Below are 14,644 nucleotides of genomic sequence, written 5' to 3'. Positions count from 1 at the left end.
TCTCCTCTCTCCTCTCTGGTCTTCTCTGTCCCTCTCCTCTCTGGTCTTCTCTGCTCCATGCTCTGCTGGGCCAGGAAAGAGGATGTCAGCTTGTAAAAGCTAGATTTCATCTGACCTGCCAATGCACAACCTGATAAGATATTTCCTTTAGGGTCATCTCCTTGTAATATGCATACCAGGTCAATGACAGGTCTCTCTGCTCCTCCTGCCTGTGATCTCTGCTCCTCCTGCCAAGTTTCTCTGCTCCGCCTGTCAGGTCTTTCTGCTCCTCCTGACAGGGTTCTCAGCTCCTCCTGCCAGGTCTCTCTGCTCCTCCTGCCATGTCTCTCTGCTCCTCCTGCCAGGTCTCTCCGTAACACTCCTACTGACAGGTCTCTCTGTAACACTCCTCCTGCCAGGTCTCTCTGTAACACTCCTCCTGCCAGGTCTCTCTGCTCCTCCTGCCAGGTCTCTCTGCTCCTCCTGCCAGGTCTCTCTGCTCCTACTGCCAGGTCACTCTACTCCTTCTGCCAGGTCTCTCTGCTCCTCCTGCCAGGTATCTCCGTAACACTCCTCCTGCCAGGTCTCTCTGCTCCTCCTGCCAGGTCTCTCTGTAACACTCCTCCTGCCAGGTCTCTCTGCTCCTCCTGCCAGGTCTCTCTACTCCTCCTCCTGCCAGGTCTCTCTGCTCCTCCTGCCAGGTCTCTCCGTAACACTCCTTCTGCCAGGTCACTCTGTAACACTCCTCCTGCCAGGTCTCTCTGCTCCTCCTGCCAGGTCTCTCTGCTCCTCCTGCCAGGTCTCTCTGTGACACTCCTCCTGCCAGGTCTCTCTGCTCCTCCTGCCAGGTCTCTCTGTAACAGTCCTCCTGCCAGGTCTTTCTGCTCCTCATGCCAGGTCTCTTTGCTCCTCCTGCCAGGTCTCTCTGTAACACTCCTCCTGCCAGGTCTCTCTGCTCCTCCTGCCAGGTCTCTCCGTAACAGTCCTCCTGCCAGGTCTCTCTGTAACACTCCTCCTGCCAGGTCTCTCTCCTCCTCCTGCCAGGTCTCTCTCCTCCTCCTGCCAGGTCTCTCTCCTCCTCCTGCCAGGTCTCTCTCCTCCTCCTGCCAGGTCTCCTAGTAACACTCCTCTTGGACAATTCATCACCTTCTACTAAATCAGCCTGGGTTTATTCAGTCCTGTATGTGATGATACTGCAGTCACCCTATTCATCCTCATGTCTCTCTGTCTCTCTGTCTCTGTCTCTGTGTGTGTGTGTGTGCGTGTGTGCGTGTGTGTGTGTGTGTGTGCGTGCGTGTGTGTGTGTGTGTGTGTGTGTGTGTGTGTGTGTGTGTGTGTGTGTGTGTGTGTGTGTGTGTGTGTAGATGTAGAGGAGTGCTCGTCATATCCATGTCAGAACGGAGGTACCTGCTCAGACCAGGTTAACGGCTTCATCTGCCAGTGTCCAGCTGGGTTTACAGGGACCATCTGCCAAACAGGTACAGTACCCTCTCTCCCTCCCTCGCTCCTTACTCTACCTTTACCCCAATCACACAACCATCTGTCCCACAACCTTGTTCTCTGTTCTACCTTTCTCCTCTCCTCTCTCTCTCCTCTCCTCTCTGTCTCTCTCTCTCTCTCCCTTCCTCTCTCCTTACTCTACCTTTACCCCAATCAAATGTATTTATATAGCCCTTCTTACATCATCTGATATCTCAAAGTGCTGTACAGAAACCCAGCCCAAAACCCCACACAGCAAGCAATGCAGGTGTAGAAGCATGGTGGCTAGGAAAAACTCCCTAGAAAGGCCAGAACCTAGGAAGAAACCTAGAGAGGAACCAGGCTCTGAGGGGTGGCCAGTCCTCTTCTGGCTGTACCGGGTGTAGATTATAGCAGAACATGGCCAAGATGTTCAAATGTTCTTAAATGACCAGCAGGATCAAATAATAATAATCACAGTAGTTGTCGAGGGTGCAGCAAGTCAGCACCTCAGGAGTAAATGTCAGTTGGCTTTTCATAGCTGATCATTCAGAGTTAGAGACAGCAGGTGCTGTGGAGAGAGAGTCCAAAACAGCAGGTCTGGGACAGGTAGCATGACCAGTGAGCAGGTCAGTGTTCCATAGCCGCAGGCAGAACAGTTGAAACTGGAGCAGCAGCACGGCCAGGTGGACTGGGGACAGCAAGGAGTCATCAGGCCAGGTAGTCCTGAGGCATGGTCCTAGGGCTCAGGTCCTCAGAGATAGAGAAAGAAAGAGTCCCTCTCCTTTCTCCTCTCTGGTCTTCTCTGTCCCTCTCCTCTCTCCTCTCTGGTCTTCTCTGTCCCTCTCCTCTCTCCTCTCTGGTCTTCTCTGTCCCTCTCCTCTCTCCTCTCTGGTCTTCTCTGTCCCTCTCCTCTCTCCTCTCTGGTCTCTCTCCCTCTCCTCTCTCCTCTGGTCTTCTCTGTCCCTCTCCTCTCTCCTCTCTCCTCTCTGGTCTTCTCTGTTCCACTCCTCTCTGGTCTCTGTCCCTCTCCTCTCTCCTCTCTGGTCTCTGTCCATCTCCTCTCTCCTCTCTGGTCTTCTCTGTCCCTCTCCTCTCTCCTCTCTGGTCTTCTCTGTTCCACTCCTCTCTCCTCTCTTCTCTGGTCTCTGTCCCACTAGTCTCTCCTCTCTGGTCTCTGTCCCATTCTGCTCTCTCCTCTCTGGTCTTCTCTGTCCCTCTCATCTCTCCTCTCTGGTCTTCTCTGTCCCTCTCCTCTCTCCCCTCTGGTCTTCTTTGTCTCTCTCCTCTCTCCTCTCTGGTCTTCTCTGTCCCTCTCCTCTCTTCCCTCTGGTCTTCTCTGTCCCTCTCCTCTCTCCTCTCTTGTCTTCTCTGTCCCTCTCCTCTCTCCTCTCTGGTCTCTGTCCCTCTCCTCTCTCCTCTCTGGTCTCTGTTCCACTCGTCTCTCCTCTCTGGTCTCTGTTCCACTTCTCTCTGGTCTCTGTTCCACTTATCTCTGGTCTCTGTTCCACTCCTCTCTCCGCTCTGGTCTTCTCTGTCCCTCTCCTCTCTCCTCTCTGGTCTCTGTCCCTCTCCTCTCTCCTCTCTGGTCTCTGTCCCTCTCCTCTCTCCTCTCTGGTCTCTGTCCCATTCTGCTCTCCTCTCTGGTCTTCTCTGTCCCTCTCCTCTCTCCTCTCTGGTCTCTGTTCCACTCGTCTCTCCTCTCTGGTCTCTGTTCCACTTCTCTCTGGTCTCTGTTCCACTTCTCTCTGGTCTCTGTTCCACTCCTCTCTCCGCTCTGGTTTCTCTGTCCCTCTCCTCTCTCCTCTCTGGTCTTCTCTGTTCCACTCCTCTCTGGTCTCTGTCCCTCTCCTCTCTCCTCTCTGGTCTCTGTCCCTCTCCTCTCTCCTCTCTGGTCTCTGTCCCTCTCCTCTCTCCTCTCTGGTCTCTGTCCCACTCGTCTCTCCTCTCTGGTCTTCTCTGTTCCACTCGTCTCTCCTCTCTGGTCTTCTCTGTTCCACTCCTCTCTGGTCTCTGTCCCAGTTCCTCTCTCCTCTCTGGTCTTCTCTGTCCCTCTCCTCTCTCCTCTCTGCTCATCTCTGTCCCTCTCCTCTCTCCTCTCTGGTCTTCTCTGTCCCATTCTGCTCTCCTCTCTGGTCTTCTCTGTCCCACTCCTCTCTCCTCTCTGGTCTCTGTCCCTCTCCTCTCTCCTCTATGGTCTTCTCTGTCCCTCTCCTCTCTGGTCTTCTCTGCTCCATGCTCTGCTGGGCCAGGAAAGAGGATGTCAGCTTGTAAAAACTAGATTTCATCTGACCTGCCAATGCACAACCTGATAAGATATTTCCTTTAGGGTCATCTCCTTGTAATATGCATACCAGGTCAATGACAGGTCTCTCTGCTCCTCCTGCCAGGGATCTCTGCTCCTCATGCCAGGTCTCTCTGCTCCTCCTGTCAGGGTTCTCTGCTCTTCCTGCCAGGTCTCTCTGCTCCTCCTGCCAGGTTTCTCTGCTCCTCCTGTCAGCTCTCTGCTCCTCCTGACAGGGTTCTCTGCTCCTCATGCCAGGTCTCTTTACTCCTCCTGCCAGGTCTCTCTCCTCCTCCTGCCAGGTCTCTCTCCTCCTCCTGCCAGGTCTCTCTCCTCCTCCTGCCAGGTCTCTCTCCTCCTCCTGCCAGGTCTCCTAGTAACACTCCTCTTGGACAATTCATCACCTTCTACTAAATCAGCCTGGGTTTATTCAGTCCTGAATGTGTTGATACTGCAGTCACCCTATTCATCCTCATGTCTCTCTGTCGCTCTGTCTCTGTCTCTGTGTGTGTGTGTGTGTGTGTGTGTGTGTGTGTGTGTGTGTGTGTGTGTGTGTGTGTGTGTGTGTGTGTGTGTGTGTGTGTGTGTGTGTAGATGTGGAGGAGTGCTCGTCATATCCATGTCAGAACGGAGGTACCTGCTCAGACCAGGTTAACGGCTTCATCTGCCAGTGTCCACCTGGGTTTACAGGGACCATCTGCCAAACAGGTACAGTACCCTCTCTCCCTCCCTTGCTCCTTACTCTACCTTTTCCCCAATCACACAACCATCTGTCCCACAACCTTGTTCCTCTCTGTTCTCCCTTTCTCCTCTCCTCTCTCTCTCTCCTCTCCTCTCTGTCTCTCTCTCTCTCTCCCTCCCTTTCTCCTTACTCTACCTTTACCCCAATCAAATGTATTTATATAGCCCTTCTTACATCATCTGATATCTCAATGTGCTGTACAGAAACCCAGCCTAAAACCCCACACAGCAAGCAATGCAGGTGTAGAAGCATGGTGGCTAGGAAAAACTCCCTAGAAAGACCAAAACCTAGGAAGAAACCTAGAGAGGAACCAGGCTCTGAGGGGTGGCCAGTCCTCTTCTCGCTGTACCGGGTGTAGATTATAGCAGAACATGGCCAAGATGTTCAAATGTTCATAAATGACCAGCATGGTCAAATAATAATAATCACAGTAGTTGTCGAGGGTGCAGCAAGTCAGCACCTCAGGAGTAAATGTCAGTTGGCTTTTCATAGCTGATCATTCAGAGTTAGAGACAGCAGGTGCTGTGGAGAGAGAGTCCAAAACAGCAGGTCTGGGACAGGTAGCATGACCAGTGAGCAGGTCAGTGTTCCATAGCCGCAGGCAGAACAGTTGAAACTGGAGCAGCAGCACGGCCAGGTGGACTGAGGACAGCAAGGAGTCATCAGGCCAGGTAGTCCTGAGGCATGGTCCTAGGGCTCAGGTCCTCAGAGATAGAGAAAGAAAGAGTCCCTCTCCTTTCTCCTCTCTGGTCTTCTCTGTCCCTCTCCTCTCTCCTCTCTGGTCTTCTCTGTCCCTCTCCTCTCTCCACTCTGGTCTTCTCTGTCCCTCTCCTCTCTCCTCTCTGGTCTTCTCTGTCCCTCTCCTCTCTCCACTCTGGTCTTCTCTGTCCCTCTCCTCTCTCCTCTCTGGTCTTCTCTGTCCCTCTCCTCTCTCCTCTCTGGTCTCTGTCTCTCTCCTCTCTCCTCTCTGGTCTTCTCTGTCCCTCTCCTCTCTCCTCTCTCCTCTCTGGTCTTCTCTGTTCCACTCCTCTCTGGTCTCTATCCCTCTCCTCTTTCCTCTCTGGTCTCTGTCCCTCTCCTCTCTCCTCTCTGGTCTTCTCTGTCCCTCTCCTCTCTCCTCTCTGGTCTTCTCTGTCCCACTCCTCTGCTCCTCTCTGGTCTCTGTCCCACTCGTCTCTCCTCTCTGGTCTTCTCTGTTCCACTCCTCTCTGGTCTCTGTCCCAGTTCCTCTCTCCTCTCTGGTCTTCTCTGTCCCTCTCCTCTCTCTTCTCTGGTCTTCTCTGTCCCTCTCCTCTCTGGTCTTCTCTGTCCCTCTCCTCTCTCCTCTCTGGTCTTCTCTGTCCCTCTCCTCTCTGGTCTTCTCTGTCCCACTCCTCTCTCCTCTCTGGTCTTCTCTGTCCCTCTCCTCTCTGGTCTTCTCTGTCCCACTCCTCTCTCCTCTCTGGTCTCTGTCCCTCTCCTCTCTCCTCTCTGGTCTTCTCTGTCCCTCTCCTCTCTGGTCTTCTCTGCTCCATGCTCTGCTGGGCCAGGAAAGAGGATGTCAGCTTGTAAAAGCTAGATTTCATCTGACCTGCCAATGCACAACCTGATAAGATATTTCCTTTAGGGTCATCTCCTTGTAATATGCATACCAGGTCAATGACAGGTCTCTCTGCTCCTCCTGCCAGGTCTCTCTGCTCCTCATGCCAGGTCTCTCGGCTCCTCCTGTCAGGGTTCTCTGCTCCTCCTGCCAGGTCTCTCTGCTCCTCCTGTCAGCTCTCTGCTCCTCCTGACAGGGTTCTCTGCTCCTCATGCCAGGTCTCTCTGCTCCTCCTGTCAGGGTTCTCTGCTCCTCCTGCCAGGTCTCTCTGATCCTCCTGCCAAGTCTCTCTGCTCCTCCTGCCAGGTCTCTCTGCTCCTCCTATCAGGTCTCTCTACTCCTCCTGCCAGGTCTCTTTACTCTTCCTGCCAGGTCTCTCTTCTCCTCCTGCCAGGTCTCTCTGCTCCTCCTGCCAGGTCTCTCTACTCCTCCTGCTAGGTCTCTTTACTCCTCCTGCCAGGTCTCTCTGCTCCTCCTGCCAGGTCTCTCTGCTCCTCCTGCCAGGTCTCTCCGTAACACTCCTCCTGCCAGGTCTCTCTGTAACACTACTCCTGCCAGGTCTCTCTGTAACACTCCTCCTGCCAGGTCTCTCTGTAACACTCCTCCTGCCAGGTCTCTCTGTAACACTCCTCCTGCCAGGTCTCTCTGCTCCTCATGCCAGGTCTCTCTGCTCCTCCTGCCAGGTCTCTCTACTCCTCCTGCCAGGTCTCTCTGCTCCTCCTGCCAGGTCTCTCTGCTCCTCCTGCCAGGTCTCTCTACTCCTTCTGCCAGGTCTCTCTGCTCCTCCTGCCAGGTCTCTCCGTAACACTCCTCCTGCCAGGTCTCTCTACCCCTCCTGCCAGGTCTCTCTGCTCCTCCTGCCAGGTCTCTCCGTAACACTCCTTCTGCCAGGTCTCTCAGTAACACTCCTCCTGCCAGGTCTCTCTGCTCCTCCTGCCAGGTCTCTCTGCTCCTCCTGCCAGGTCTCTCTGTAACACTCCTCCTGCCAGGTCTCTCTGCTCCTCCTGCCAGGTCTCTCAGTAACACTCCTCCTGCCAGGTCTCTCTGCTCCTCCTGCCAGGTCTCTCTACTCCTCTTGCTAGGTCTCTTTACTCCTCCTGCCAGGTCTCTCTGCTCCTCCTGCCAGGTCTCTCTGTAACACACCTCCTGCCAGGTCTCTCTGTAACACTCCTCCTGCCAGGTCTCTCTGTAACACTCCTCCTGCCAGGTCTCTCTGCTTCTCCTGCCAGGTCTCTCTGTAACACTCCTCCTGCCAGGTCTCACTGCTCCTCATGCCAGGTCTCTCTGCTCCTCCTGCCAGGTCTCTCTACTCCTCCTTCCAGGTCTCTCCACTCCTCCTGCCAGGTCTCTCTGCTCCTCCTGCCAGGTCTCTCCGTAACACTCCTTCTGCCAGGTCTCTCTGTAACACTCCTCCTGCCAGGTCTCTCTGTAACACTCCTCCTGCCAGGTCTCTCTGTAACACTCCTCCTGCCAGGTCTCTCTGCTCCTCATGCCAGGTCTCTCTGCTCCTCCTGCCAGGTCTCTCTGCTCCTCCTGCCAGGTCTCTCTACTCCTTCTGACAGGTCTCTCTGCTCCTCCTGCCAGGTCTCTCCGTAACACTCCTCCTGCCAGGTCTCTCTACCCCTCCTGCCAGGTCTCTCTGCTCCTCCTGCCAGGTCTCTCCGTAACACTCCTTCTGCCAGGTCTCTCAGTAACACTCCTCCTGCCAGGTCTCTCTGCTCCTCCTGCCAGGTCTCTCTGCTCCTCCTGCCAGGTCTCTCTGTAACACTCCTCCTGCCAGGTCTCTCTGCTCCTCCTGCCAGGTCTCTCAGTAACACTCCTCCTGCCAGGTCTCTCTGCTCCTCCTGCCAGGTCTCTCTACTCCTCCTGCTAGGTCTCTTTACTCCTCCTGCCAGGTCTCTCTGCTCCTCCTGCCAGGTCTCTCTGTAACACACCTCCTGCCAGGTCTCTCTGTAACACTCCTCCTGCCAGGTCTCTCTGTAACACTCCTCCTGCCAGGTCTCTCTGCTCCTCCTGCCAGGTCTCTCTGTAACACTCCTCCTGCCAGGTCTCTCTGCTCCTCATGCCAGGTCTCTCTGCTCCTCCTGCCAGGTCTCTCTACTCCTCATGCCAGGTCTCTCTACTCCTCCTGCCAGGTCTCTCTGCTCCTCCTGCCAGGTCTCTCCGTAACACTCCTTCTGCCAGGTCTCTCTGTAACACTCCTCCTGCCAGGTCTCTCTGCTCCTCCTCTCAGGTCTCTCTGCTCCTCCTGCCAGGTCTCTCTGTAACACTCCTCCTGCCAGGTCTCTCTCCTCCTCCTGCCAGGTCTCTCTCCTCCTCCTGCCAGGTCTCCTAGTAACATTCCTCTTGGACAATTCATCACCTTCTACTAAATCAGCCTGGGTTTATTCAGTCCTGTATGTGTTGATACTGCAGTCACCCTATTCATCCTCATGTCTCTCTGTCTCTCTGTCTCTGTGTCTCTGTCTCTGTGTGTGTGTGTGCGTGTGTGCGTGTGTGCGTGTGCGTGTGCGTGTGTGTGTGTGTGTGTGTGTGTGTGTGTGTGTGTGTGTGTGTGTGTGTGTGTGTGTGTGTGTGTGTGTAGATGTGGAGGAGTGCCTGTCATATCCATGTCAGAACGGAGGTACCTGCTCAGACCAGGTTAACGGCTTCATCTGCCAGTGTCCACCTGGGTTTACAGGGACAGTCTGCCAAACAGGTACAGTACCCTCTCTCCCTCCCTTGCTCCTTACTCTACCTTTACCCCAATCACACAACCATCTGTCCCACAACCTTGTGCCTCTCTGTTCTCCCTTAGTCCTCTCCTCTCTTTCTGTCTCTCTCTCCTCTCCTCTCTGTCTCTCTCCTCTCCTCTCCTCTCTGTCATCCCTCTCCTCTCTGTCTGTCTCTCTCCTCTCCTCTCTGTTCTCCCTCTCCTCTCTGTTCTCCCTTTCTCCTCTCCTCTCTGTCACTCTCTCTCCTCTCCTCTCTGTCTCTCTTTCTCCTCTCCTCTCTGTTCTCCCTCTGCTCTCTGTCTGTCTCTCTCTCTCCTCTCCTCTCTGTTCTCCCTCTTCTCTCTGTCTGTCTCTCTCCTCTCTCTCGCTCTCTCTCTCTCCTCTCCTCTCTGTTCCCCCTCTCGTCTCTCATCTATGTTCCCCCTCTCGTCTCTCGTCTCTGTTCCCCCTCTCTTCTCCCCTCTTACTTACCAGACGTCGCTATGTCCTGCCTCTCTAGGGCTTGCGTGGTTTGACGCCTCTCCCCCTCCCTCTCTCAGTCCTTCCCTGTCCCCATCTCCTCACCCTTTCCCCCTCTCTGTCCTACCCTGTCCCCCTCTCCTCTCCCTGTCCCCTCTCTGTCCTTCCCTGTCCCCCTCTCCTCTCCCTGTCTCCCTCTCCTCTCCCTGTCCCCCTCTCTGTCCTACCATGTCCCCCTCTCCTCTCTCTGTCCTACCCTGTCCCCCTCTCCTCTCCCTGTCCCCCCTCTCCTCTCCCTGTCCCCCTCTCTGTCCTACCATGTCCCCCTCTCCTCTCCCTGTCCCCCTCTCCTCTCCCTGTCCCCCTCTCTGTCCTACCATGTCCCCCTCTCCTCTCTCTGTCCTTCCCTGTCCCCCTCTCCTCTCCCTGTTCCCCCTCTCTGTCCTACCATGTCCCCCTCTCCTCTCTCTGTCCCCCTCTCCTCTCCCTGTTCCCCCCTCTCTGTCCTACCCTGTCCCCCTCTCCTCTCCCTGTCCCCCCTCTCCTCTCCCTGTATCCCCCTCTCTGTCCTACCATGTCCCCCTCTCCTCTCTCTGTCCTTCCCTGTCCCCCTCTCCTCTCCCTGTTCCCCCCTCTCTGTCCTACCCTGTCCCCCTCTCCTCTCCCTGTCCCCCCTCTCCTCTCCCTGTATCCCCCTCTCCTCTCCCTGTCCCCCCTCTCCTCTCCCTGTATCCCCCTCTCTGTCCTACCCTGTCCCCCTCTCCTCTCCCTGTCCCCCCTCTCCTCTCCCTGTTCCCCCCTCTCTGTCCTACCCTGTCCCCCTCTCCTCTCCCTGTCCCCCCTCTCCTGCCTGCTTGCTGCCGTTCCTGTTCCCACAGTCCAGCCTGTGGAGACGTATCAAACCTCCTCTAATATCTTTCACAGCCAGCAGCACATATTTTCAGGGTGAGGGGAGCGGTGTGGCGGATATATTAATCAGCTGAGTAAATATCCCATATATGTGTCTATCTCTCTCTGTGTGTATGTGTGTTTCCGTGTGTGTGCGTGTGCGTGCGCGTGCATGTGCGTGTGCGTGTGTGTGTGTGTGTGTGTGTGTGTGTGTGTGTGTGTGCAAAGACGGAGCCTGCCTCAATGGTACGCTGTGTGTGCAAGGCGTTGACAACTTCACCTGTGTGTGTGGGGCTCTGTGTGAGACAGGTGAGATAGCCGAGGGGGCTACCCAGTCTCTGTGTGAGACAGGTGAGATAGCCGAGGGGGCTACCCAGTCTCTGTGTGAGACAGGTGAGATAGCCGAGGGGGCTACCCAGTCTCTGTGTGAGACAGGTGAGATAGCCGAGGGGACTACCCAGTCTCTGTGTGAGCCAGGTGAGATAGCCGAGGGGGCTACCCAGTCTCTGTGTGAGACAGGTGATATAGCCGAGGGGGCTACCCAGTCTCTGTGTGAGACAGGTGAGATAGCCGAGGGGGCTACCCAGTCTCTGTGTGAGACAGGTGAGATAGCCGAGGGGGCTACCCAGTCTCTGTGTGAGACAGGTGAGATAGCCGAGGGGGCTACCCAGTCTCTGTGTGAGACAGGTGATATAGCCGAGGGGGCTACCCAGTCTCTGTGTGAGACAGGTGAGATAGCCGAGGGGACTACCCAGTCTCTGTGTGAGACAGGTGAGATAGCCGAGGGGGCTACCCAGTCTCTGTGTGAGACAGGTGATATAGCCGAGGGGGCTACCCAGTCTCTGTGTGAGACAGGTGAGATAGCCGAGGGGGCTACCCAGCCTCTGTGTGAGCCAGGTGAGATAGCCGAGGGGGCTACCCAGTCTCTGTGTGAGCCAGGTGAGATAGCCGAGGGGGCTACCCAGCCTCTGTGTGAGCCAGGTGAGATAGCCGAGGGGGCTACCCAGTCTCTGTGTGAGACAGGTGATATAGCCGAGGGGACTACCCAGTCTCTGTGTGAGACAGGTGAGATAGCCGAGGGGGCTACCCAGTCTCTGTGTGAGACAGGTGAGATAGACGAGGGGGCTACCCAGTCTCAGTGTGAGACAGGTGATATAGCCGAGGGGGCTACCCAGTCTCAGTGTGAGACAGGTGATATAGCCGAGGGGGCTACCCAGTCTCTGTGTGAGACAGGTGATATAGCCGAGTGGGCTACCCAGTCTCTGTGTGAGACAGGTGATATAGCCGAGGGGGCTACCCAGTCTCTGTGTGAGACAGGTGAGATAGTGTAAAAGCACACCTGGTAATGTGCACACACACACACACACACACACACACAGATGGGTGGATGGGAGAAGGCCTGTATTACTAGCCTGCAACGAAGCTGAACTGGGAAGAAAGGTTACATCCCCGACGGCCCCCTATTCTCTACCTAGTGCACTTTGACCAGGGCCCTACATAGTGCACTTTGACCAGGGCCCTACATAGTGCACTTTAACCAGGGCCCTACATAGTGCACTTTAACCAGGTCCCTACATAGTGCACTTTAACCAGGGCCCTACATAGTGCACTTTAACCAGGGCCCTACATAGTGCACTTTAACCAGGGCCCTACATAGTGCACTGGGACCAGGGCCCTACATAGTGCACTTTAACCAGGGCCCTACATAGTGCACTTTAACCAGGGCCCTACCTAGTGCACTGGGACCAGGGCCCTACCTAGTGCACTTGGACCAGGGCCCTGCCTAGTGCACTTGGACCAGGGCCCTGCCTTGTGCACTTGGACCAGGGCCCTACATAGTGCACTTGGACCAGGGCCCTACCTAGTACACTTTAAACAGGGCCCTACATAGAGCACTTGAACCAGGGCCCTGCCTAGTGCACTTGGACCAGGGCCCTGCCTAGTGCACTTGGACCAGGGCCCTACATAGTGCACTTTAACCAGGGACCTACATAGTGCACTTTAACCAGGGCCCTACCTAGTGCACTTGGACCAGGGCCCTGCCTAGTGCACTTGGACCAGGGCCCTCCCAAGTGCACTTGGACCAGGGCCCTACCTAGTGCACTTGGACCAGGGCCCTACCTAGTGCACTTGGACCAGGGCCCTACATAGGGTTCCATATGGGAAGCTGCCCTATTGAGAGAGAACCGTTCAGGTTTGGCTCTAGGCTAGTTCATTAGTACCTTTTTCCAAATCCTCAGTTTCCCACAGAGATTACGACTAGGTTTAAATAACATAGATTTGTGTTGTCGTTTGTGGTCCCAGACATAGATCAGTGTGTTTCCCAGCCTTGTCTGAATGGAGGGGACTGTAGAGACCAGGTGAATGGAGGGGACTGTAGAGACCAGGTGAATGTAGGGGACTGTAGAGACCAGGTGAATGGAGGGGACTGTAGAGACCAGGTGAATGGAGGGGACTGTAGAGACCAGGTGAATGTAGGGGACTGTAGAGACCAGGTGAATGGAGGGGACTGTAGAGACCAGGTGAATGGAGGGGACTGTAGAGACCAGGTGAATGGAGGGGACTGTAGAGACCAGGTGAATGGAGGGGACTGTAGAGACCAGGTGTATGGTTATACCTGCGCCTGTCCTGCTGCCTTCACTGGGACACACTGTGAGACAGGTGAGCTATTGATAAAAAACCTTCCCTTCATCGGAGGAAGTACTATTCAACTGACTCCTTCGTCCCAAATGGCATACTATTCCTTATATAGTGCACTACTTTTGACCAGGAACCACAGAGGTGGTACTTGTACATCAAGCTGCCTCACGTTACAGAGTCAGGAGACAGACTCCTGCCCGACGGGCCATTCTCATCAAGCTGAACCATCACTACAGAGTCAGGAGACAGACTCCTGCCCTCCGGGCCGTTCTCATCAAGCTGAACCATCACTACAGAGTCAGGAGACAGACTCCTGCCCTACGGGCCGTTCTCATCAAGCTGAACCATCACTACAGAGTCAGGAGACAGACTCCTGCCCTACGGGCCGTTCTCATCAAGCTGAACCATCACTACAGAGTCAGGAGACAGACTCCTGCCCTACGGGCCGTTCTCATCAAGCTGAACCATCGCTACAGAAACAGGAGATAGGTTCCTTAAGTCCCCTTTAGGGAATAGGGTGCCATTTGGGATTCACTGACTTTTATTCTGCCAGTTTATGGAGAGAAGACACAACATGGGTCCTGGTCAATAGTGGGCCATTTGGGAATCGGGGGCCATTTGGGAATAGGGGGCCATTTGGGAATAGGGGGCCATTTGGGAATAGGGGGCCATTTGGGAATAGGGGGCCATTTGGGAATAGGGGGCCATTTGGGAATAGTGGGCCATTTGGGAATCGTGGGGCCATTTGGGAATAGTGGGCCATTTGGGAATAGGGGGCCATTTGGGAATAGTGGGCCATTTGGGAATAGGAGGCCATTTGGGAATAGGGGGTCATTTGGGAATAGGGGGCCATTTGGGATGCATCTTTACTCTGATTCTGAATGCCAGCTAGGCCATTTGGGAATAGGGGGCCATTTGGGAATAGGGGGCCATTTGGGAATAGGGGGCCATTTGGGAATAGGGGGTCATTTGGGAATAGGGGGCCATTTGGGAATAGGGGGCCATTTGGGAATAGGGGGCCATTTGGGAATAGGGGGCCATTTGGGAATAGGGGGTCATTTGGGAATAGGGGGCCATTTGGGAATAGGGGGCCATTTGGGAATAGGGGGCCATTTGGGAATAGGGGGTCATTTGGGAATAGGGGGTCATTTGGGAATAGGGGGTCATTTGGGAATAGGGGGTCATTTGGGAATAGGGGGCCATTTGGGAATAGGGGGCCATTTCTAGGTTTATTTTACACGTCTGGAACAACGGTACATGATATAAAATGTTTCCATAGGCGGCCGGTGAGCCCTACTTCCTGCTCTCTGTTTTGACTTCCTGCAATAGAACATGTTTCCAATTGGGACAGCAGGTATTAAACGAAACCTGACTAACCTCTCTCTCTCTCTCTGGGAGAATGAGACGGGTGAGGTCACATCCCAAATGCAACTCTTTTCCTTTTATATAGTGCACTACTTTTGACCATGGGGGCCAGTAGTACGTAGTGTACTGTATAGGCAACAGGGTGCCGTTTGGGAGTATCCCGAGAGTGGCTAGGAGCTCCGTGTTAGAGTGACCTGGTGGTTTGTTGGAAAGGTTTTGCGGCGTCTCCTGTTTTCAGAACCTCAGCGTCGGTGTGGTTAGCTAATGGCTGAGAGCTGAGACCTTGGCGATGGGCTTCTCTACCAAGAGCAACAACACGAAACAGAGAGAAAGAAAGAGCTCCCTTTGTGTTATATTGCTGTGCCGTAGTGTCCTTGTAACTGTCTGAATGATTCTTGCGATTAGCTAGAAAGCCTCAACCTATCATATTTTCTTTCGTAGAGTTGGCGGTGGTCCGTGTGAATTCATCATCTACTCCTCAAACTGAAAATCGAACAGGTGGGTTTTTCGCTTTGGAGGTCATTTGAATGTAGGTC

General features: G+C 54.6%; 1 protein-coding gene across 5 annotated transcripts in view; it reads left to right on the top strand.

Annotated features, from left to right (window-relative positions):
* Positions 1–14,644, top strand: part of LOC110524992 (sushi, nidogen and EGF-like domain-containing protein 1) — a 153,622-nt gene that overhangs the window by 74,712 nt on the left and 64,266 nt on the right. For 4 of the 5 annotated variants that reach the window (XM_036983052.1, XM_036982966.1, XM_036982857.1 and 1 more), the window contains exons 7-10: positions 1,344–1,457; positions 4,316–4,429; positions 8,627–8,740; positions 14,550–14,606. In XM_036983052.1, the coding sequence (XP_036838947.1) occupies positions 1,344–1,457; positions 4,316–4,429; positions 8,627–8,740; positions 14,550–14,606 (399 nt within the window). The remainder of the gene's footprint in view (positions 1–1,343; positions 1,458–4,315; positions 4,430–8,626; positions 8,741–14,549; positions 14,607–14,644) is intronic. The other variant, XM_036983011.1, reaches the window with a different exon arrangement.

The sequence above is a fragment of the Oncorhynchus mykiss genome, chromosome 1 (genome assembly GCF_013265735.2).
Source record: "Oncorhynchus mykiss isolate Arlee chromosome 1, USDA_OmykA_1.1, whole genome shotgun sequence".
NCBI classification, from domain to species: Eukaryota; Metazoa; Chordata; class Actinopteri; order Salmoniformes; family Salmonidae; genus Oncorhynchus; species Oncorhynchus mykiss.
The sequence above is the reverse complement of the archived record's forward strand: the minus strand, read 5'-3'. Positions and strand labels throughout refer to the sequence as shown.